Source organism: Harpia harpyja, chromosome 1 (assembly GCF_026419915.1).
Source record: "Harpia harpyja isolate bHarHar1 chromosome 1, bHarHar1 primary haplotype, whole genome shotgun sequence".
NCBI lineage: Eukaryota > Metazoa > Chordata > Aves > Accipitriformes > Accipitridae > Harpia > Harpia harpyja.
Genome location: NC_068940.1, coordinates 33,728,074 through 33,750,449, shown reverse-complemented (window position 1 = coordinate 33,750,449; position 22,376 = coordinate 33,728,074). Strand labels below are relative to the sequence as shown.

Below are 22,376 nucleotides of genomic sequence, written 5' to 3'. Positions count from 1 at the left end.
GAGCATCAAGAGTTGAAGGCAAATGGTAAAGTGAAAACAACCACACATGTAAACCAGTGATTTCCACTGTCTGAACACTGGATTTGTATTCTCCTTTGATACTTCTGGAAAACACCTCTGTGTGGGAAGGTACCCGGTGTCTCACATAGGCCAGTGTTACAAGAAACATAACTGGCAAGCATACTCACTCCACTTGCAGGCTTCGGGAACCCAAGTACAGGGTCAGTTACCACAGCTTAGAAAAGAGGGATGGCAAACTAGTTTGGGAAAAAAAATCAATTTGCCATCAGATTAGAAATCAACTGTAAACATGTTGAAGAATTCTATTTTTTTTCACTACTGCTCTGCCTTTTCTTCACAATCTGTCGTGGTGTCAGACTTATTTTGACAATACTTGTAGAACTTGTCATATTAACAAAGTTATCAAACAGAGCGAGCACATGCATAGCAACAGCTGTAGTCCAGCAGAGTCAAAATAACTGGCCACAGGTATTCACAAGGAAATATCCACGCTGTAGTTGCACAAATCAAAAATATCCCCAGAAGTCTCCGGAGTACTTGTAGTTTTATTTAAATAGCAACAACCGCAGCTGCCCTTCAACCTGGAACAATCTACTCCAAACTTTGAAATTTAGGATAAAAATAAAAGGAACAAATTTAGATTTTATATATATACATATTAGGATTTATTTTTGCTATGGTAATGTCACTTGATGGATTATTTCTGCCTTTGTGAAAGTGCTTCATAAAAAGGGGTATACACTAAATTCAATACAATGATGGGATTTATTTGCTGTTATATAACAAACCCAGAAATACTTGTTTAAAAACAAAATAAACCCCGTAATCCACTAAGACTGTAAATTGGTGGGGCAGGAACAATCTTTTCATTATTTGTGTCTACAGAGCTTAATACAATGAGGTCTCAGTTCTTCGCTAACATCTCTAGGTGTTAACACAATGCTATTAAATCTACTCAATAGCAAAAGATGCAGTCAGTGGATTTATGTGTCTCATTCCTTTGGAAATGTGTGAATCTAACAGAATAGTTTAATGGCCAGATTTTTCAGCTGCGATGTCTGATTTTGCACGTACATCAGATAGTATGCATCTATTTATGCAAATCATTCTTGGATTTATATGCACAAAATATACCTGCCTGAGAACTCCTATTTGTGGCGTTGAGCTGCATTCAGAAAGGAAAAAGATCATATTTGGATGCCAGGGTCACGCTGTAGGAAAATAGCAGGAGCCATACTTAGCGCTTGAAACTGCTGCTTTCCATTTTCAGTTTTCTGTGGAAACAAAACTGACTTAAGTTTCATTTTCTGGTCCTGCTTTGATCTGCCTTTATTTTTACACCAGAAAACATCTAGTTTAGTGGAGTTAGCTTTACCTGCAACCGACGTGAACGTGGGCTAGGCCTGACATGCCCATCTTCCTCTGAGAAAAGAAGGGCCAGGCTCAGACTGGCTCACCTATACGGCTAAGAGCTAGTTCAGGCAACCATCCATTTTTCTACCCGATCCTGAGACTGCCGTTCACCCAAATGGTTCTCCTCTCGGGAAGACACCTGCGGTGCCCTCCCCTCTTCCTCCCCAAGGTTTGATTAACGCGAGCGCAGAGCCTGAACCGGGGGGCTCATTGCCCCGCGCCCCCATCCCTGCCTGCCCAAAGCCCACCCAGACACAAACACCACAGCTCTGCAAACCCCCCGGTCCCCGCTGGCCACCCTGCCAGGCCTTTCCCTCCCAAACATGGCGATATCCAGCAAAGGCCTTCGCAGGCGAAGGAGCGGGCCCCTGTCATGGCGGGGCTGGGGTTTCCTCAGGTGTCAGTGTTTCCTCTCTCCAGGTGCGCTAGTTTTTCTTCTCAGGATACATTAGTTTTTTCCTCCCCGATACGCCAATTTTTCCTGTAGATATGCTACTCCCCCCACATGCAACCTTTTCCTCACAGCCCGGGCTACGCTCTCCTCACTGGATACGCTCATCATCCCATGGACATCAGTCTGTCCTGTGGACGCGCTAGTTTTCCCTCACCGGATACGCTTGTTTTTCACTTGGACATGTTAGTTTTTTCCCCGCTGGGTACACCTTACCGCTGGATATATTCGTTTTCCCCTGGGTATGCTACTTTTTCCTCACTGGATATGCTATTTTTTTCCTCAGTGGCTACATCTCTCCGCTGGATACGCTGTTTCCTTCCCTGAATATGTTGGGTTTTCGACTTCGGACATGTAAGTTTGTTCTCTGGACAGGCGAGCTCCACCTCCCGCGCTTCTCCTGCGCGGCCGCGGAGCCCCCTCTCCCCCCCCCGCCCGCCTTCCTCCCCGAGGAAGCGCCGAGGGAGGCGGCCACACCGCCAACCGCCCCCCCCCCCCTTACCCCGCGGCGGGGCGGTGCTCTGTCCCTTTAAGACAGCGCGTGCCCGCGCGCCGCGGGGCCGTGGAGGGGGCGGGGCCTGGCGGCGGCGCGCGGCGGCGGGCGCTTCACCTGCAGCCCAGAGCGGGCGCCGAGGAGCGGCAGCGGCGGCGGCGGCGGGAGCGGGGCGGCAGCGACAGCGACCCCCTGGCCCCGGTACTGCGCAGCGCGGCACGGGGCGGCCAGCCGACACCGCCAGCGGCGGGCGGGGGGGCGGGCGCCGCCGGGGCGATGAGGACCGGCTGGCGGGTGCTGCTGGTGCTGCTTCTTCCCGTCTGGGGCTCGGCGGCGGTAAGTGGGGGCGACCCGGGCGGGCAGCACCCCCCCCCCTCACCACACACAACACCCCCTCACACACACCACACAACCCCCCCCCCCCCCCCCCCCCCCGCCCCGGTCTCCGCGCCCCGCGGAGGTTCCGCTGCCGCTCCGCGCCCGCCGCCTGCGGGCACCGGCAGCCGCGGCAACTTCTTGGCCGGGGTGGGTGAGGGTGCGTGAGCGGCGCCCCCGCAGCTCCTCTGCCGCTTTCACTGCCCCCCCCCCCCTTTTTTTTTTACAAAAAATCCTCATTCCTGGTTTTAATTACTATTTTTTTCATCGCGATCATTCGCTTTTGAGTCTAGCGCCTCAGCGGTGCCGGCAAAACTTGCCCTCCGTCATGCGCCTCGCCAGATAAACTTTGGGGGGGAGCGGCGCGTCCCGGCGGCGGTGCCGCTCCGCCCGCGGAGCCCTGCGCGCCCCGGCGGAACCTCCGCGCCCCAGCGCGGCCGCGCAGCGCTGCCCGCTCCGCGCCTAATGTCCCTCCTTCGCCGGCGCCGCGGCGGTGCCTTGAACTTTTATTTTTACGAGCCCGTAAAGGCGCCGAGTAGGGCCTGAACCGTGTTGGGGGTCCTAGGGGTCTGAAAAGTTTGGGTTTTTTAGGCTTTACCCCCCCACCCCCAAATTAAGGGATATCTGCAGAACATCAACAAATGCCTGAACGCGTGGCTGCAGTGTTACAGTGCGAGCGGGGCGGCTGCTGTATTTCGTGTTGGACTGGCTGCAGGAACAAGAGCCGCTTATTTTTCTGCCTGAATCCCCCTGAGCCAAGTTGAATCTGTGAAGATGTCCCGAGTCCGAGCCCTCGGGAGGCCGGTGGGTGTGCAGAAGTAGCCCCGATGCGCTCTCATCTAGCGAGTGCCGTTATAATAATTGGGTGATTTCAGATTCAAAGCCTATTATCTTCAGTCAGACCTTTTGAAATGTTTCCTAATGGCAACATCTTGCCAGCGATGGTCAGAGTCCACAGAGCCGCTGCTTCCTTGCGCTTCCCATGCAGTAGCTGGCATCCGTCTCCCGAGCGTGATTTTTAGCAGAGTACATTGGCTTGCTTTCTGCTTACTAAGCTCATCCGAAAGGACCCTTCGCTCCTCTTCCCTTCTCTCTCTCTCTCTCTGTAATGCAGAATTGTCCGTGTCCAGGAGTGCTTCGGGAAGCCCGGGGGAGCCGTGTTTCTCTCCCCGGGGAGGCAGGTGCGCGCCTGGAGTTGCAGTTTCTCGGGGAAGTGACTCTCCCGGTCCCTTGGCATCAGCCTGCGCTGCTGGGACTAGAGGCGTTGGAGGTGCAGCTTGCATTGCTAAGCGATGCTCTGGCTAGCCCTGCTGACAGTCCGAGAGCGTTAGGAATCCCTTGCCACCAGCGCTTGTTGGTGCGTAAATCACCTGGCACTTGTTAGGCATAAATCACTGGCTTATGTGCTTTCAGTGAGTTGGCTGGAGTCGGGGTCTGGGACCTTCCTTGCTGGGGAATGTGTACCCCATCCCAAGGAGCCTTGACTACCATGACTGGACTAACCTGTCCGTGTGGCAGGGGCTGGTTCCTTGCCGTGCAGTCCAAAGTTGCGGCAGAGCAGCTAAGTGTTTAGCTGCATGCTTCCCCCTGGATCCTGGCAGGTTGTGTGTGGGGCTGTGCTATTCAGTGGCATTGTTACATTTTTTGATTGGGCATCCCCTCCATCCCTCCCCACTGCCGGGGGAAGTGCAGAGCCTGGGGGGGTCACAGAGGCAGCAGCAGGCAGAGCCTTGGAGGCTGCTGCAGGGCGAAGGGGAAGGAAGGGGACGTTAGCTGGTCCTGAGCTCCTGAGGCTGCTGCGAGCTGGCGTGTTTCTCCTCCTCCAGTCCTGGGGCTTGCCCAGTTTCTCGATAGCAAAACTCAGTGATTTGGATGTTGCAGAATCAGGCCTTTGCATGGCTCCAGTGCAAGCACAGCTCGCCTTGATGAATTGCTGCTCTTTGTTTCCTCCCCTCTTCTGACAGTGCCCAGTATCCCAGCCTTCCTACAAACAATGCTCTCTATTGTAGTCAGGCAACTATTTTCTGGCCCATTTTATTTTTTGCAGCTACAGTATGGATGCACTCCAACAGATAGGCACTTTAGCACAAGCGGTTTCTACTTGCACACTGCTTTACTGTTCAGGTTTGTCCCTGCCTAAACACCTAGTCGTTGGGTGCAAAACGTTTTCCCAAATGACAAAAGTCACGGTGTGTGTTTTCCTTGTTTTGTTTTTGCAGGCACACAATGGGGATCTTACAGTTAGACCCACATGCAAGCCTGGCTTTTCAGAAGAAGACTACACAGCATTCGTCTCCCAAAACATCATGGAAGGGCAGAAGTTACTCAAAGGTAAGTGGAATAAAAAGCTTAATAAGTTCTGCAATAACTCTATTTTCGGGAGGTGAAAGGAGGCTTAAAGATGCTGGTTTTGATGGTGAAATTGTCTGCAGAATTATGTTTGTAGGAGGATGAAACACTTAAGTGGTTTACCTGAGCGCAGTTTTGAATACAGATGAATGATTCAAAGTCCGCGTGCTGTCTGCTTCAGGTGGATTGTTTGCCTATAGTATGCGAGGTCATCGCTTCACTTTTAAGTCTCCCACTCCCACCCTGTCTGAAGGAGCTCTACATTTGATATTTTAGAAAGTATTTTTATGTATGAAATGCAAAGATCCTTAAATTATCTCTGCTTTGAAATGCATGATAAAGCAGACGTTGTTGTTGGAAATGTGGTAAACAAGCCTACAGACATTCTGTTCACAAATGTGGCATTCATTTTCATTACTGCCCCACTGACAACATGAAAACACAAGCAAAAAGAAACTACCAATTAGCTTTATAGTAATTGCAGGATTATAACCACTTTTGTGATTGTAAACTCTAAGAGTTTTTGTAATCCAAATAACAATAGATTATCCTGTGTATTGATCTGTCTCCCTTTCAAGTTAAAAATAATTAAACTTTATATTTGCATGATGCAGAAAATCATTGTTTTACTCCAAGAGAATTTTTGAAGATCAAAATCCTCACCCCCTGCCCCGCCCTCCCCAGCACCCCTCTTGAGTTAAATTACTAACCATTGGTGGATGTTACAGCGGTTCTAAAAACATGGTATATTGTGGAAGTTGGGGAGCCCATCAGGACTTGATGCTCTACTCAAGGGTTTATAAACCCTTGGCTACTTTCTCCTGAGTACATTTACTCACATGCATGTGTGTCTGCCAGAAAGCTGGGATTTCTGTCTTCCTCCAGAGCAAACACCTGCTCCGTTACTTTGATTTTTTTTTTTTCGTGAAAGAAGGGGAGAGTTGTCAGTATTCTTTCTGGCTTCAGCAGAATCCAGGACTGGACATTTTTTCTCTACATGAGTTGGCAATCAGTTTTGTTTCTGAGCCCAGTTGTCTTAGTTTTGCTGTTCAGGAATCCTCTTGACTGGCCTGGCATCAACTAGTAGATGTTGGGGAGTTTATTTTTAGTTTGAAAGATAACCAAATAGGGATTTGACATAGACAAGCCCAAGAATATAGCAACACATGAAGAGACCAAGTACCAATTGTTTACATATTTAGTAGCAATTTTTCCCAAATGTATACACTGTAAGGCTTTACAGGTCAGTCTGTAAACCGAGTAGATTTCATGCTTTTTAGCTTTGGAAATTATTTGATAAACAACGTCCTCCACATACTGTAGAAAACTGTGTCATTCTTACGTTTGCTCAGAGGAGTATTTTTTGCAGTTTAGTGCTTGATAAATTGTGCTGCGTGTTTATGTAGGTGGGCAATAGGGGTGGAGCAGAAGGTCTGTTTAGAGGAGTTAGCTAGCAATGACTTTGAAGACAACATAGTGGCTGTCATTTCAGTTTTAACTGATAATTTTTAAATAAGAAATTATATTTAGATAGGCTGTCAAGTTGATTTGAATGAACATATATTTCTATTTAATTTTATCCTTTAGGGGCCAATTGTAGTTTTACATTAGTCATAGCAGACCTGCCTCTGATTTAGGGCTGAACTGGCCCTCAGGTTATTATGTATGCATGCACCACTTGTAAGATTTATGTCCTTTTATGTCCTGATAACATTGTCACGAGCTACGCGATTTGTAAGCATTTTGCCAAGTGAAGGAGAAGGAAAAAAGTGCAAATGCTGTGTTTGCTAATAAGTAAACTATTGTCTTTACACCTTTTGATCTACAGTCAAATACATGCTGCTGTTCATCATAGGAAACAAATATATGTAATTAATTTGTACAGTAATGGGGGAGAAAATCTGGGGGCATAAAATTCTTCTGCATGCTTGTGTTGTTCTTTATATATACTCTAGCATGTAAAATTGGTAGTTTTCCAGTTTAGGTTTAATTTTACTTCCTAACACTTGATATGTCTGAAGCATAAAATGTTTATCTCTTTCTTCCATCTGGGTGAAGTATTGTACAATAGTTCAGACCAAAAATGGGTTCAGATTGCTTACATTATCATGTTTGATAGATTGACATATGTACTGTTTCACACCATCTTACCACGCAAAGCTTTGCTGCCAGCTACCACCATCTTATTCATCAGCATTCAGTAATTCATCTTCAGGCCAAATGGGAGTGTTTGCCTGAAAAAAAAGTAGGTAGGAATTCACCTGGCAGTGCTTTCATGGCATTGTGGGGGGGGGAAGCACATATGTAGTTCACATGGCTCTCGGGGGATTCCAGTGGGCAAACATGAAGTCTTTATGCTGTGTAATCCTCCGTTTGTCCTTAGGAAGGAGATGTGAGGAGTCCTGGGACGGTTTATACCGCCTAAAGGGTCGTTCGTCAGAAATCAGGTCGTACGTAGACCTCAGCATAGTGGTGAACTTCAGCTGGCATTGGGAAGTTTAGATGTTATGTGGTTTGGGGATAAGCTGTGTGGCAATAAACCCAGCATTTCCATTTTAAGCTTTGTAATATCCAGCTCTCAAATGTATGCAGCATTATGAATGTATCCAAATGAAAGTGCTTATAGTATTCTAGGTTTGAATCAAGTTAAACAGATAATGACTGCTTATAATTGACTTATTCCAATGGAAATAGCTTAGCCTTTATTTGACAACAAGAGCTTTTACAGAGTCATTGTTTTATTATAAGTATGCCATAAGCTATTAACTACTACTTTGTGGTTCATCTTATTTGCCTGAGTCAGCTATCTAACATCCTCAAAACATACAGATTCTAGCAGGAGCTATTTGTTACACAGTAATTAACTTGTTTATGATAAATGGATGGGAGAAATGTCACGGCATTTTGTTTTATGTATAAATGAAAAGCATCTGTATTCTAAAAATTTCATGTTAATTAGACTTAAAATAGTTTTCCCCAGTAGTGCCACAAATACCACATACTACACATCACTGCCAACACTGTAGCCTGGTGATGGGGTATTAGCCGAGTTGATTTGTGGAGCCAGTGCCTCCCTTAGAAATGCTGTCCCTGCATCTCTTAATAAAAGTTACTGGGGTGTAATCTGTTACATTTTTTGGTCTTTGTTTTTGTTTGCAGGATAATAAACTTAGTCTTGATCACTGATGCATGACAATGTTGAAAATAGGATCGTTAACTATTTTCTTCCTTAGCCTAAGGAAAAATCTCAAAGCCTGCAGTGTGGCAGAGGACGATTAAGGCATGGGTATCTTTTTTCTTTGTTAATTATTAAGGTTAACTTAAAATGGTGAGATCATTGGTCCTGAGGGGTGGGGAGCAATGACATAGAGTACTGTGCTGAAGGCAGTTCAGGACTGACTCAGGGGGTCTGATCCCTGGGTATTAACTCAGGTGTATGGGAATGTATGTATGCCTAGACTTGTGGCCTCTTGGGGAAGGAGAGGAATAAGGAGTAGGATGCTAAAAGTGATATGCAATATGATCTAAGGGGGGCTGATACTCTTGATATTGGGTTTATGCTCTTTTCCATTTTCATAAAATTTTTGAAGATTGTAATTAAAAAAAACCCAACATGTTTTTCTAAATTAGAAATTCAAGTTTTATTGGCATGCTGTGAGACCGTGGCAACTGGTAGTGGGCGGAATGACATCACGGTGTTAAATGCATTATTTTTCCAGCCTAGTACCATCACAGTTATAGCAGGTCACCTCTCAAAAATACAGCTAAACAACATAACTCATAGCTGTCCCTACATTCAGGAGACAACCTTAGCAGTTGAGATGTACAGCCCCTTCTTTGTTTTTCTGTGTGTTTCTTCATCTGCAGTGATTCATGTTTCTGTTGCCCATCCTAAATAGTGCCTATACTGATGTAGCAGGATAACTTCACATGTGTAGGCAGTTACGTTTGGGTAGAAGTGCGTGGAAGCACAGTTTATTTTCATACGGGAAGATGAATAAACTGCCAGCATGTTCTGCTTTAAGCAAGCGTATGAAACCAGAGGTAGCCAAGCTTCATGCAAATGTATAAAAATGTAATTGCTTCCATACTAGGAGTTTTACTAGCATTATTTTTGGTTAAAAACAAATAAATAAAATGCATAAAAACTTTACTGAAATACCTGTTTTTTCATAAGAATTCAGTATGGAGGCCATCTCTCGTAAGTTTTTTAGAGGTGGAATGTTGTTCTTCATGGTCAAAGCTTTTTATTCTCCCCACTGAAGTTTCAAAACTGCCATCCTATTCAGCCCTCATCACCTCCAATAGTAAAACTTAAGAAGGCTGTGAATGCTGTTTAGAAAGTATAGAGACAGACCAAAAACCCCAAACACTCTAAATCTTCATGGATGGTGTAGAAGCAAACATTAAATTTAAAGAAAAAGGGGGGGGGCGGGGGGAGAGGGCAAACCTGAACAAGCCTTTGCAAACTATGTTTGAGTCTGGTTACTAGTAATTCATGTAGTAGTTTACTGTAGGGAATATACTGTACCTCCTTTTGGAGGTAAATGGACTGTATTCTTGTGGTTAAGGTAATACAGGAAATTGAATGTGGAGTGTGTTAGTGAAATGTACTAACAGCTCTACTTGAAAATAATCGTACAGCCCCAAAATACTACTGCATATGTGAAATTTGGCCCCTGCGAAAGCACGAGACGAATCTTTCGGGAGGAGTAGTAATAGCTTTGCTAAGTGCCCAGAGGGACGGAGCATGCCCCCGGGATAACAAACAGTAGCCTAGCAAGCGAGCGTGTATGTGCAGTGTTGTGTGGCCCCAATATGTGAATTGGCTAATGGGGACATTCTGCCTGTCTATACATCTGGCTTCTCACTTTTCATGGGTCTAGAGTCCAAAAACCACGTAGGTACCCAGCTGCCGTTAATTTTGGTAGGAGCTCAGTTCCCAAAGGCTTCTGCAGGTCAAGGTCTGCCTCTGTGCTTGGGAGGATGCTCCATCCCGAAGGCATCCCGCCTGCGCACCCTGTCGTGCCTCCGTCTTCCGAGTGCCCTTTGGTGTGTCATACGGGTGTTTTTTTGGAAGCAAGGACCATGAGGAATGTTGGGATTTGTTCTGGTGTTTGGTGGGGTTTTTGAGCACCTCTTGGGGGTTGCTCAGTCCTCATGGCAGTACGGAAGGTCTGCTGCAGCCTGCTGAAATATCCAGTGCTGCCTTTGAGCTGCTCTGAGTTTTAAAGACAGAGGGACTTTCCATTCATGCTTTCATTATTTTCTGGTCTGTGACTCTGCATGAAAAGCAGTTACTGAAGTTGCCGTAGACGTAATTAGCTTCACAGTTCCCTAATAAAATCTGAAAGTAGGCAAAAGTCCACCGGGAACCCAGAACTCTTCCCCTAACCTTTCTTCGTTCCTTTCTTGGAGGAGAAAGAGGCAGACAGACATCAGCTTTCTATGTTAAGCTTGTACATGCTCCGATGAAGCTGCCTCTCAGAAAACACTTCTCCCATTCCACAGGACAACTTCTTTTAAAAGCGGTTCCTCTTGATGGGCATGTTGCAAATCAAAACCATAATTTCAATCGTGAGTTCCAGGGGACACCCCAGAAAGAGCTGCTGCAGATTGGGGAACTGCTGATGCGTATTTATTTTTAATGTTATTCTTCAGATCTAACTTCTGATGCAAAAATGATGTTTAAGATGACATTTTTATCTAAATAAAATTGCAGTTAATGAGACCAGAGTAGTCAATAACACTCTGTAGAGTTAATCCCCTTACACTGTTTAATAACTGTATATATTGCTTTCTAGATCAGAGCTTTGAACCAAATTCCTTAAACCCAAGTAAAATTACTTTTTGCTGTATGCTGGGGAGCTAACTGATTTTTATCTGAATAAATCTGCTTCTCCGACAACAGACTTGAAGCTTTTCTCTTTTTTCAGGAGTTTGTGTGTTAAAAGAATTGCGCTGCTTCAAATTAGGCACTCTAAACAAATAGATTTTAAGAAAGAAAATGAAACAACAATTTCTGTTTAATAATTTATTAATTTCTTTCTTTATGCGTAGGGTTCTCGGAAGTAAACCGTGTCTGGAACAGTATCAATTTATTGTGAAATACCTGTTGTTTTGAACTCCAAATTGATAATGTTAGGCCTTTTAATGTTAGAAAATATTAATTTTAAAGTCACTCCTTTGTTCAGAAACTGACTGTTGCTGACAGAACTCATGAGCTCTGATCTCACAGAGCAGATACTGAAAGCATTCTGGAAATTCTGGTTTTTTGCATGTGGTAAATGAAACTTACTTATTCTAGCAGTGAAATATTTTCTTGCTTAATTTTCATTGACCTAATGCCAGTTCTCATTGCCTAATTTCATTGATATTTATGTGCAAGCCTCCTCCTGCCTTAATTTCTACCCTGGAAATAAGTATAATGTTTTTCTAGACATAGCTTATTTCATTGCAAACTAAAGCTGAAGTACTTAGTTTGACAGTAGCATGGGCCATGTGCATAGCTCATAGAGTATTTTAGTAATATAGATAATACTTAAAAGTCTTATTTGAAGGGCAGGAAGAGATTAAAACTACAGAGGGTAGGATTTCATTGGAAATCTGCTTCTTAATTTTTTTTTGTATAATAGAATGATTTTGAGTAACAGGGAAAGAAGGGAGTTTCTGTTTGATTTGAGGTTACTGGTATATTCAGAATTAGTGCCATTCCTGTATAAAACCTACTTTTTTATTTTCAGGCAAATGGAAATAGTAAGAACTAAGACCAGAAAGCGGTGTTTGAAAAATAAAGACCAATACTTGCCTCTGGGAACTCTGGTTTCAAATGGTTTGATGAGGGTTTTGAGATGAACCTGTGCCAGTGACTAGAGACCCATTTCTCCATGAGCCTGATCTTGAGCACTGCCATAGGAATTTACGCTGGCTTGATGGACTTGATCTGTATCTATTTTTGTGTGTGTAAACCTTTTGTGCACTAGCCAAAGGTTTTGAAGAGCATTTTTGCTTCACGTTCAATTTTCCTTTTGGTGCTTAAATGATGCCCCCCACCCCAATGTTGTTTTTTCAGGTAAAGCTCAGTAGTGTCCTTGGCCAGCTGTGCCATCGGAGGGTTTTCTTACTGCTGGGTATGCTGTGATATATTGCTTTTGATATTTTGTTTAAATATTTATTTATTAGTATTTCCGAAAGGAAGGGCTGAGAGAGCTGGGATTATTTAGCCTGGAGAAGAGAAGTCTCTGGGGGAGACTTTATCATCGTGTATAAATACCTCATGGGAGGGCGTAGAGACGATGGAGGCAGGCTCTGCTCAGTGGTGCACAGAGAAAGGGCAAAAGGAGATGGGCACAAACTGAAATGCAGGACATTCCACTGAAATGCGGGAAGCAACTTGCAGCGTGAGGGTTGTCAGATGCTGGAAGAGGTTGCTCAGAGGTGTTGTGGAGTCTCCGTCCTTGGAGATACTCGGAACCCAACTGGACAGTCCTGGAGCCTGCTCTGGCTGACCCTGTGCTGAGCAGGGTCTTGGATGAGACGCTCTGCAGAGCTGCCTTCCAGCCTCTGCTGCCTTGTGATCCCATGAAACACTTTATGGGTGAATATGTGAAAAGTCAGAGAGATGAACGGAGCTTTTCTGCAAATACAGATCAAAAAGCTTTAAATAAAAACATTGCAACAGCCTGCAAAAAATGATCCTTACAGGGAAACTGTGTTTCTCTAACTCCTTGGAAGCATAACCTCTGAAGAGAGAATAATTGAAACACCAGGGACCAGCATTCTGCTGTTGGCTTCCATTAATGTCCAGACTTAACTTTGGCATAGTTTTGTCTCCTGGCGTAAGGAAATGTTACACTTAAATTCAAAAAAGCGCTTGGTTTGCTCTTTATTTTTAGTAGAATAAAAGGAGAACATATGGAGTTTCTGTTTTCCCAAAATATTTGTCATTAGTACTGGCTGCTTCGCTTCTTTCAGCAGAATCTTTCCCAAGTGGCTTTTCTGCAATACAAAAAATAGTTGGGTTGAACAAGATTTCTTTTTGCCGCTGGCTTTATGATTTTTCTTGCTTATATTCATTGTCCCTAATTTATTTATTAATTTTGCATTGCAGTTGCACAGAGGGAGAGAGAAGTAGCAAATGTTCTGGCATATGGGCTGCACTGTCATTGGAAACAGCGACTTTCAGCCAGTCTTGCTGCCCCGTGCCTCATGACCCCAGGCTCCAGCATCTCTCTTTGCCAGCCTGTTTAGACTCCTGCTTTCTGCTCCCTTCCAATAAAAAATTTTAATTATTTTTTGCTTTGCCCTCGCTACTTTCCTGCCACTGTTCCTCACCACTTGCCAGCGTTTTGTAATAGAGAGCCAGTGGCAGTAATTCAGCACTCTGCTAGTTACGCTGTGCAATAGCTGCTGCTTGGAGGGGTCGCATAAGCTACAGCCTATTAACGTTAGCATGGTAATAGCAGCCACTATGTGGAACGCACAGTGGGAATGTTGGAAGCTCCTCCAAGGACCCTGAAGATATGTATGGGCCACCCATGAAGGAGGGAAAAAAAAAATATGCCCTTTCTGCTTTGAAATGAGCCAATCTGCGTGTTTCATTGACAGCCGGAAGCACTGCAATCATTAAGGCTGTTACTATGCCTGTTATAAATCACAATTTTGTAGCAGTTCATAGGTTAGTCACAAAAATTACTTTTAGTCTAGAATTTTGTTATACTGAGTTTGTCTAGTAGCAATTCCAATCCTTATTAAACAAAATTGTCTTTAAAATAATTATGAATATAGCAATTATCCAAAGATAAATAGTCAAGATTGCAAAAATCGTTCCATACAAAGCTATGTGTCAGTTCGCTCTGTCAGTTCGTGTCTAGAGAATCATAAAGGGAGGTCAGTGAAACAAACATTTGTTACTTCATCACGTGGCGAGAAAAGCATATTGGGATTATTGGTATATGAAGTAAAAGCATCACAAAACGAGCTTGTGAAGATGTTAGAAAATAAAGAAATGGTTGCACTTGAAGAAGTGCAAATTGGGACTAGTTTAAAGCGTAAAATTTAATAACCTGTTTGTTCCTGATAGTCAGTGGTGACTAATAGATAACTCTGTATAAATCAACCCTGGGTATTTGATAACTGCCCTGTAGGTGCTTCTGGCCATACAATTTTTTTCCGAGAAGTCTCACTGATTTCACTGAGAGCTGTTTGTGATATTACCTGGACCTGCTTGTTACAATTTGTTCGTTGGTCTTTCACGGGCTCATAGAAAAATAGGGCTGGAGGAACTCAAGAGGACGTCTAATGCACGCTCCTTCCTCAAGGCATGAGCAGCTCCTTTGTAATAGGTTTGTCCCTAGTGTGGTTGTGAAGATCCAGTCATAGGGACCACAGTCAATATATTATATTGCTTCCCTTTCCTTTCTTCGTGTTTAAGCTGAAGCTCTCTTGATGCAATTTAAACCTGTTGCTATTTGTCTTATTCGTCATAGAGAACAGTTGTTGGTTTTGCTGTTGTTTTTTTTTTTTTTCCCCCCACACATGTGAAAATATTTTTATTCTGCCTCTGTAGGCTGAACCACTCCTTTGTTCCCTTTCATGTGTCGTGCCTGGGCTCCCTTCTCCGAGCCCTTATCTTTGGTACTAGCTTAATGCCCCAAGTTGGTCTGACTATGCCAGCCAAGTCTGGCAGTGCTGAACAGACAAGGAGGATTACTTTGCCTGTTTTGCAGGCAATACTCCAGTTGATTTATCTAATATGATGATTGCTTTTTTTCCTTAACAGTATGATACTGTTGACTCATGTTCAGCTTGTGATCCAGTATAACCTCCCACATCGTTTTCTGAAGAACTGCTACCTACCCAGTCATTTTCTGTATGTGTAGTTGATTAATCCTGCTGAATTGGGTTACCTTGCTCCTCTTCCATTGAATTACATCTTTTTTTATTGGTCTAATCTGACATGTTAGGATTGTTTTGAATTCTAATCTTGACCTCCAACAGAGTTGCAGTTGCATCCTGCTTTTGTATCGTTTGCAGATGTAACAAACATATGCTGCATTCCTTTATCTGTTCTGTTAATAAAAGCATTGAACAAAACCAGTTCAGAACAGACTGTCGCAGAGCCCATGTGATACAGCCTTCTGCTTTGACCATGAACCATGAAAACTTATGCTCTGGGTAAAGGTATTGAAATAACTAAAATTTAAATAGTGGCTTGTAGTCTGAGTCTTTTATGTCTTAACATGGTATATCTGGGATCTGTAGGAACACAAATCCAAATGTCTCCATTTGTCAGTACTTTTCCTGGCTTTTATGAGAGTTACAAACATTGGGACCTTTGAATTTTCACCATCTAGAAACAGATTAAAAGATTAAAAGCCTAGGATGGGTTCATGCAAGTTAAATAAAATGCTGTTGGAGGGGAAGGACTGCTTTAATTCTCTGTGCCAGTACTGGACACAATTTGTAGGGTTTCTTAAACGCCCCAACTGAACTGCTGGCCAGCACCAGAGGTCTGTTTCCAGGCTACAGGACATGGTTTTCAGGCTGGCCTCCCTCAAGGCTCTCGTGAGGTCTGCTCAGTAGAGGACATTTTTGTTGAAGGAGCTGTTACTAATCCCAACATGAGCTGAAAGAACAGGATTAAATTAAAGCTAAAGTAGTAAATGGGAGTGTTGTACCTGTATGTGGATTATGGATGGACTCTTTGATATAGTCTGTGTTTGCACTGTACTGATGGTTTTTGACCTTTGCTGTGTCCCATTTCCCATCCTGTGATCTGTCTAATCTTGTAATGTGTTGAGGGCAAGGTGTTTGCTCTACGCAGAACAGTTAGGTATTGCTCTGCCTGGTTTTATCATATCTGTATTATTCATAAAGCTTATTAGAAGGTCCAGCCCACACGTAAATATTTTACTGTTTAGTGTGTCTGTTTAATTTTGCCCGTCATGCCTGTGTGTTTTTGGTAACTGCAGAAAGCCAGATGCATGCTGATCTCTGTGTTAGGGGAAGAGACTCCCTCTGCTGATAAGATCTGATTCTGGAGCATCTCACTTCAGGGGGGGAAAGAGAGTAGGGCTAGTGGATTTCCAGATGAAGAATTATTTATAGAGTATTTTCCCCCCGGTGAAAACACTTCCCTGGGGAATCGGAAAAAGTCATCGTTTCAGGTCCTGTATGCCTTGCTACTTGTCTTTCAGGAGCCTAATTATTGCTGGCTGGTTGCTTAGCTCCCTTGAAAACAGAAGGTTTACACAATTACACATGAAAGGCAACTGTTTTGCTCGTGTCCAGAAGCTTTAAATATTTTTATTTTGTGCCTGAATTACTTGGGTGAATTATACTTTATTTATATTTTCATGGGCTTCTGAACATTTTTCAATGCCCTCTTTTGCCTTTTGACCCTCTGTAGAGGATAAATGTGGGTAAATGGCATAAAAAAAAAAAAAAAGATCTTTTCATGTTGTTTGGGTTTTTCTTTTCCTGTGGAGAGAAGGGGCAGGTCGAGGATGAAGAAAAATATGTGTACGGTTGCTTGGACAAAGGAGAAACTATAGGTCGTGGCAGGATTTGGTGTCATGAAATCTTCAAGGATGGCAACTGTCAAAAATGTTTGGATTGCATGCAAAAATTTCCCTATACTGTGTTCAAACTACAAGAAGAGACCCTCATCAGGAGAAGTTTAATGATCTGTAGATCGCTGAAGTCTAGATGCTTGTTCAAATAACTGAATAGTAGATTGATTATCTCTGTGCAAAGGTTACTGTGAGAGATTTTTTTTGTTGTTTGCCTGGAGTTTGAGGCATAAGAGAAATTGAAAGTTAAAAGGGTGGTAGCTATACCTGATAACAAGCAAGCTCCTCTAATCATACCAGATGGTTTTGATACCTCCTGACTAGAAGAAACCCATGTAGAATGGTTGTGTGGGGCAGTAGTTAGAAATGTTGGGTTTGTGTTACACATAAAATAGAGGTTTAATCCCATACTGATCACTGAATACCCATTGCATGAGGCTTTGCGGGAATTTCTGTGAGTGGTGAATTAACTGTGGTGTTTTGGCAAAGCTCAGTGCAGACGATGCATTTTACTGCAGTGAATTTTCCTAGTATTTTCAATAAAACAAAGTTTTATTTTCTCTTTCGACTGTGAATTGAGGCATAACGTTGGCTCTATCCTGTTACATAGCAGCAGAACTGAGCAATAGTGGCACAGCTGGTTTTACCTTTATAATAATACAGCAAGTTTCATTGCCTGGGAAGACATGATGATGAAGCAAAGTTCTGTTAATGCAGCAGTAGTGTCCTTTGGCAATGCAACGGTAAGAGGGAGAGTTTAACATCTGCGGAGTGGGGCTGCTTCGGGGAAAAAAAAATAAATAGCAAATTAAAACAGGGGTGGGTTGGAAGAAGAGATGTGGAATGCTGAGTGCCTGGAGGCTTGGGTACCCCACAAAACTGCTGGGCCATGGTTCGTGTTGGGTCTGGACCACTCCAGAAGTGGTGTGTATTATGGAGAGCTAAAGAGAAGACAAAATTTTTGCAACAGTTTATTAACAGTCTAAGTGATTTTTTTCAACCTTTCATCTGCATTGGGGTCCCTTGTGAACAGTCTCTTGTTGCATTGTATCTGTCTGCACCTCCAAGAGAAATTTGTAGGGAATCCACACACCGAGAAACCTACTGTTCTTAGGAGAGCTGTCCTGAAAAAGAAAAAAGGAGAAAAACAAAAAAAGGAAAAAAGCTCAAGGTTATATACCAAATCAGTAACACATCCTCAAAAGTTAATATCCGATGAATGTCAATTAAGTACTTCCCCAGCTAATAAATAGCTTAGGAGGTATAAAATTTAATGCTCCTAAAATTGCAGAAGCCTTTGAAGAACACTTCTAAATCGGACTCATTGGAAGCAGGAGATTTAACACTGACCTGTTCAGAGGTGACTACTGAAAAAGATATGATGGAGTAAGACTACATTTCTTGAATATAGAGGCATTTTGGCTTAAGTGTTTCTTTCTTTAGGTGGCTTTTGAAACAGTTTATTTTTAAGTTCTTGTGTAACACGCTGACCAAATTGCACTAGTGTCCTGTTTATTTATAAGCCTAATTCTAAGTGTTTCTGAAGGCTCAGCTGGCTTGGGAGTGGGTCACTGTGCCACAGAAATAACATGAAGAGCAACTACATGTAGTTTTTCACATGGACATGCCTACAGCTTCTGCTCACTTTCAGTCTGAAAGCATAAATCTGTTGCCCATTTAAGGATCTCAAGAACGAGAATGATTCTCACGTTCCTTCTGTTCCTTCCCCATTATGATCACGTGTGGGAAACAAGATATGTGCACATTTCGAGGGTGGTATTAGGCACACTCTGTCTTGGGCAAAGAGCTTTTTTTATTTTATTATGGGTCTTTCTTTGAGAGGTGAGCAGATAAGCAACAGAAACTGCTGTGAGGTCACTGAGACATGATGTAGTAGTTACGAGTTTCTTTGGAAAAGAGAGCAAACCAAACTTTGCCCCCATTGGCTTGGTTCCTGATGAGCAGTACCCTCTATTTTTTCCAGTTGTGTGGGTTTTTTTAACCTAATCCCAATGGCAGTCATTTTTTTGGCACTTAGGAGAAAAAAATAAAATGAAGTAATACATGGCATTTGTTTTGGCCCTAGTCATGACTCATAAATAGGGATAACATCTGTGCTGATAGTTTTTCATGATATATAACCAGACTGAATGAACAAAGTTTTTGTTTATTGCTGTTCTTTTGCCATTGTTATATTTAGGGAGCTCCAGTGTAAAGAGTGAATGTATATACTTATGTATATTGCTCATGTATGGATCAGATTTATATACATCTTGTAAATTTTAATTTAGCCACTGTATCTTTTTAAACTAAAAATGGTTTATTGCCTTTCCCTGAGCTTTACAAAACTTTTTCAAGATCCTTCCCTAGTCTTAGTGTGGTGAAGACTCGTACTGCTGCCAAGTCTACACCATTCTTTTAATTAAAAGACAAAAAAAGAGAAGTGAAACTTCCAGTGGATGTAAATCCTTATAATCCTGAAATGATGTAAATCAGTGCAACTCCTAAAGTCATTGGAACTATTCTGACTTACATCTACTGAAAATCTGGCACATAATATTCCTGCTGGTCTTTTCTTTTGCCCAATAGTTGCTCTACACAGAGTTGGCACAGCAGACAAAGCGCTCTCTTACTAGCTGATAGAGGGTGGCACGGCTTCCAGCACTGCTGATTCAGCACAGCAGAGGCCATTTTCCTGATTTCTTTGTGAGCTAGATTAAATTACTCTGCAGGCTGGACTGGAGCCACAGGCCATAGTTTTACAGCCTTATAACATGGTATCCTAGCCCATGGCATCTGAGAGGTCTGGCTGTGCGTAAAGCTCTTCTGCTTTGCTGCAAAGGGTTTTTAGATTTGGCAATCTGCCCCTTTATAAGGCTAACACTAGCCGTACTGAAAATATTTTGATTGTCTAGTTGAGATATAATAAAATGGGGTTCTGTTAATTGAAGGAGGGGATGTCATGGGGATCAGGTTAGTATGAAAACTCCACTGTGTGTTTGTCATGGCAACGTTTCTTTAGATTTGCCTTACAGAATTACAGGATAATAAATAATGTAAGTTTTTAATGAATATAACACAACAGTAGCACCAGTGAGGCGTCCTGCCAGAGTCTGGGGGGTTGTGCCATTAGAGCTGTTCAAGTGGCTTACCAAAATTTTGGGAAATCCATTTCCTTTTGTGTCTCAGTATATGGACAGTTCTTGTCAATTCTGAGCAGGTTTGGAATTGAACCAAGGGGGTGAAGCAGTGGGATGTACTTCGTGGTGAGCTGTGTTTTGTTCACATCCTCCAGATCTGAGAAGTGGGATGTCTGCGACTACTATAATAGGCACATGGGTAGAGGCAAATGCGTATTTTCTGTTCACTGACAACGACTGGCTTTGTGTATTTAAAAAGCATAGCCAGCTCTACTATGCTCTCCAGTTGGGCATCGCAATTGCAGCTCATAGCAAAATTGGTCTGGCTTTCTTTGGCCAAGTATGGATGTTGCCCTGATTTACCCTCTCCCCTCCAATGTTCATCATCCATCCAAAAAGGATTCTGGTGAATGGAGAAAGCAACACTGTTAATGAGGGGAGAAAAGGTTAAACAGATCAAAAAGTAAAAGCCATCCTGCTTCCAGCATAGAGAACAGTGTAAGCCGATCCTGTCTAAGCCAGGTGTTCCAGTAAAGTTGAGACCAGGCTTAAAGAATTTTCATAAGAAGTTTAGAAGCTTCACTCTGTCTCTCCTCCCTCGCCCAAGTGTCTAATCACATTGTTTTCTCAGTTTAAGGGGCTTGCATTATATCAGAAGGATGGGCAACCCCATACGTGTGGTTATCTTTGAGTCGCCTTATTGCTTTTCAGCTTTATCTTTGTAGTTTAAAAAAAAAAAAGCACCACCAAACAAAACCTCCTGATTTTAATACAAAGATGGACATCTTTTTACGATTAAAAAGTATTATTGAATCAGAACATTTTTGAAATAATAACTGAGTGTGATACAGAGGTGAAGTTCATGTTGCTGGTTTCAATGCCAAAACAAAAGTGGGCAGATTAGGAAAGTTGTTTCTGAGTGGTTTGTTCTATTTTCTGAGACCTTGTTCAGTCTCATGGTATTGGGTAGTGCTGCCGAGCAAAGGGTTTATCTATTGATTTCTGAATGTACTGTGCTGTTAATGTAAAACTTCTTTCCCCAGTGGAATTTCTATTCAGAAGGCTCTAGCTAAGCTCAAGAAAGTTATTTGATTTGGGAAGTTTGAAAGAATAATAAAAGAAGGATTGATGCAGTTGGATTTTCATGAGCTCAGTCTTCTAGTAAAATAGACAGGCTTCTTCCTCCTGTGTGTATCTGTGATGGTTTGGTTCATTATTTAGGAGGAAAGCAGAGTACAGAGATCACTTAAGTTTTACTGTCTGAGAATTTGCAATTATGAAACTTGTTCAGAAGAAAGTTATGAGAACAGTTTTTGTGATATAACAAAATATAAAAATTAATGGGTTAGTGCAGCTTTGTCTTTTCATAAATTTGTGCGTTTTATTTCTTAGTGATTAGGCCTTTTCTGCTGATTTTTAAACTAGTAAAATTTAGTGCTGGAAGTACGTTAATGTAATTTCCCAATAAGACAAACGTGGCAAGGGAATTGCATCGTATATACCGAGGGGCTTTGCCCCTCAGATATTTCCAATATCCTTTAAATATTTAAGGAAGTTAAACTTTTTAAAAGAGCTACAGCAGGAGACTAGATGGTGCTTTATGGACATTCTAGTTATTAAAATGTTGGTTACTTTTTCTAAGAACTGAATACGGGAATAAACAGTCTCGTATTACAATAAAAAACCAAAAGGTACTTTTTGCCTTTGAGTGGACTGGTATTTCTTTGTCTGTTGTCTGTAGTGCAGGAGTTAAGGAAATGAATGAGATGCAATTGGTAGTGAAATGAAAAAAAAAAAAAAAAAAGGTATTTTTGCCTTTGTGGGACTACAGTCCTGTCTTGCTGAAGTCAGTTGCCTTTGACTTCATGGTGCTTATGACTGGTCCAGTAATAGGTTTGTATTATTTCATTAGGACGTTGTCAAATTAAATCAAAGAAAGTGGACTTGTGTCTAAAAAGAGCTTCCTGGTGAATGTTCCCTGTCTCTGGAGCACTGTATAATTTGTTAGAGATGACAATTATTACTTCCTCAGGTTTGGAGGTATACTTGTTGCTCTTATTTATGCAAAAAATGCAGCTCTCTGGAGGTATGTGATTAACCTGAGGCATTATTTTATTGCATACCCAGGTGGGAAGCTGGAAATCAGAGTATGCACGAAGAATTATCTGGATACGGGGCAAAATATTGTATTAACTATGCAGTTAGTCTTTGTCAGTAGCATTTACAGTTTCTTTAGTCCTTGTGGTAAGTAACCTAGCAGAATTTATTGATGAATAGTTCAGTTTGCTTAAACGGGCTGATTTTCTTGAGTAGGCAGAAATTACATCTTATTTCATGTCTCAGATTTACTTTAAATGAAAGGCCAAATCCAGATTTGACTTGTTTTTCTTCCCAAACTCCTATTTAAGTGCTGGGTGAATAGGACATGTAGGATTTGGCCGAGTGAACTGTTCAGAGTAACTTAATTTTCTGGAGCTGGGGTAAAGAGCTGCCAGCATTTAAGACTGTGCTAAAGATCCAAGTTTTTGAACCAGATAGGAAACAAGTGATTTTTTTTTTTT

General features: G+C 42.5%; 1 protein-coding gene across 1 annotated transcript in view; it reads left to right on the top strand.

Moving 5' to 3' along the window:
* Window positions 1–2,562: 2,562 nt before the first annotated feature.
* CDH4 (cadherin 4) overlaps window positions 2,563–22,376 on the top strand; it is a 479,858-nt gene continuing 460,044 nt past the window's right edge. The window contains exons 1-2 of the mRNA XM_052786208.1: window positions 2,563–2,714; window positions 4,973–5,084. Of these exons, the coding sequence (XP_052642168.1) occupies window positions 2,655–2,714; window positions 4,973–5,084 (172 nt within the window). The 5' untranslated portion in view covers window positions 2,563–2,654. The remainder of the gene's footprint in view (window positions 2,715–4,972; window positions 5,085–22,376) is intronic.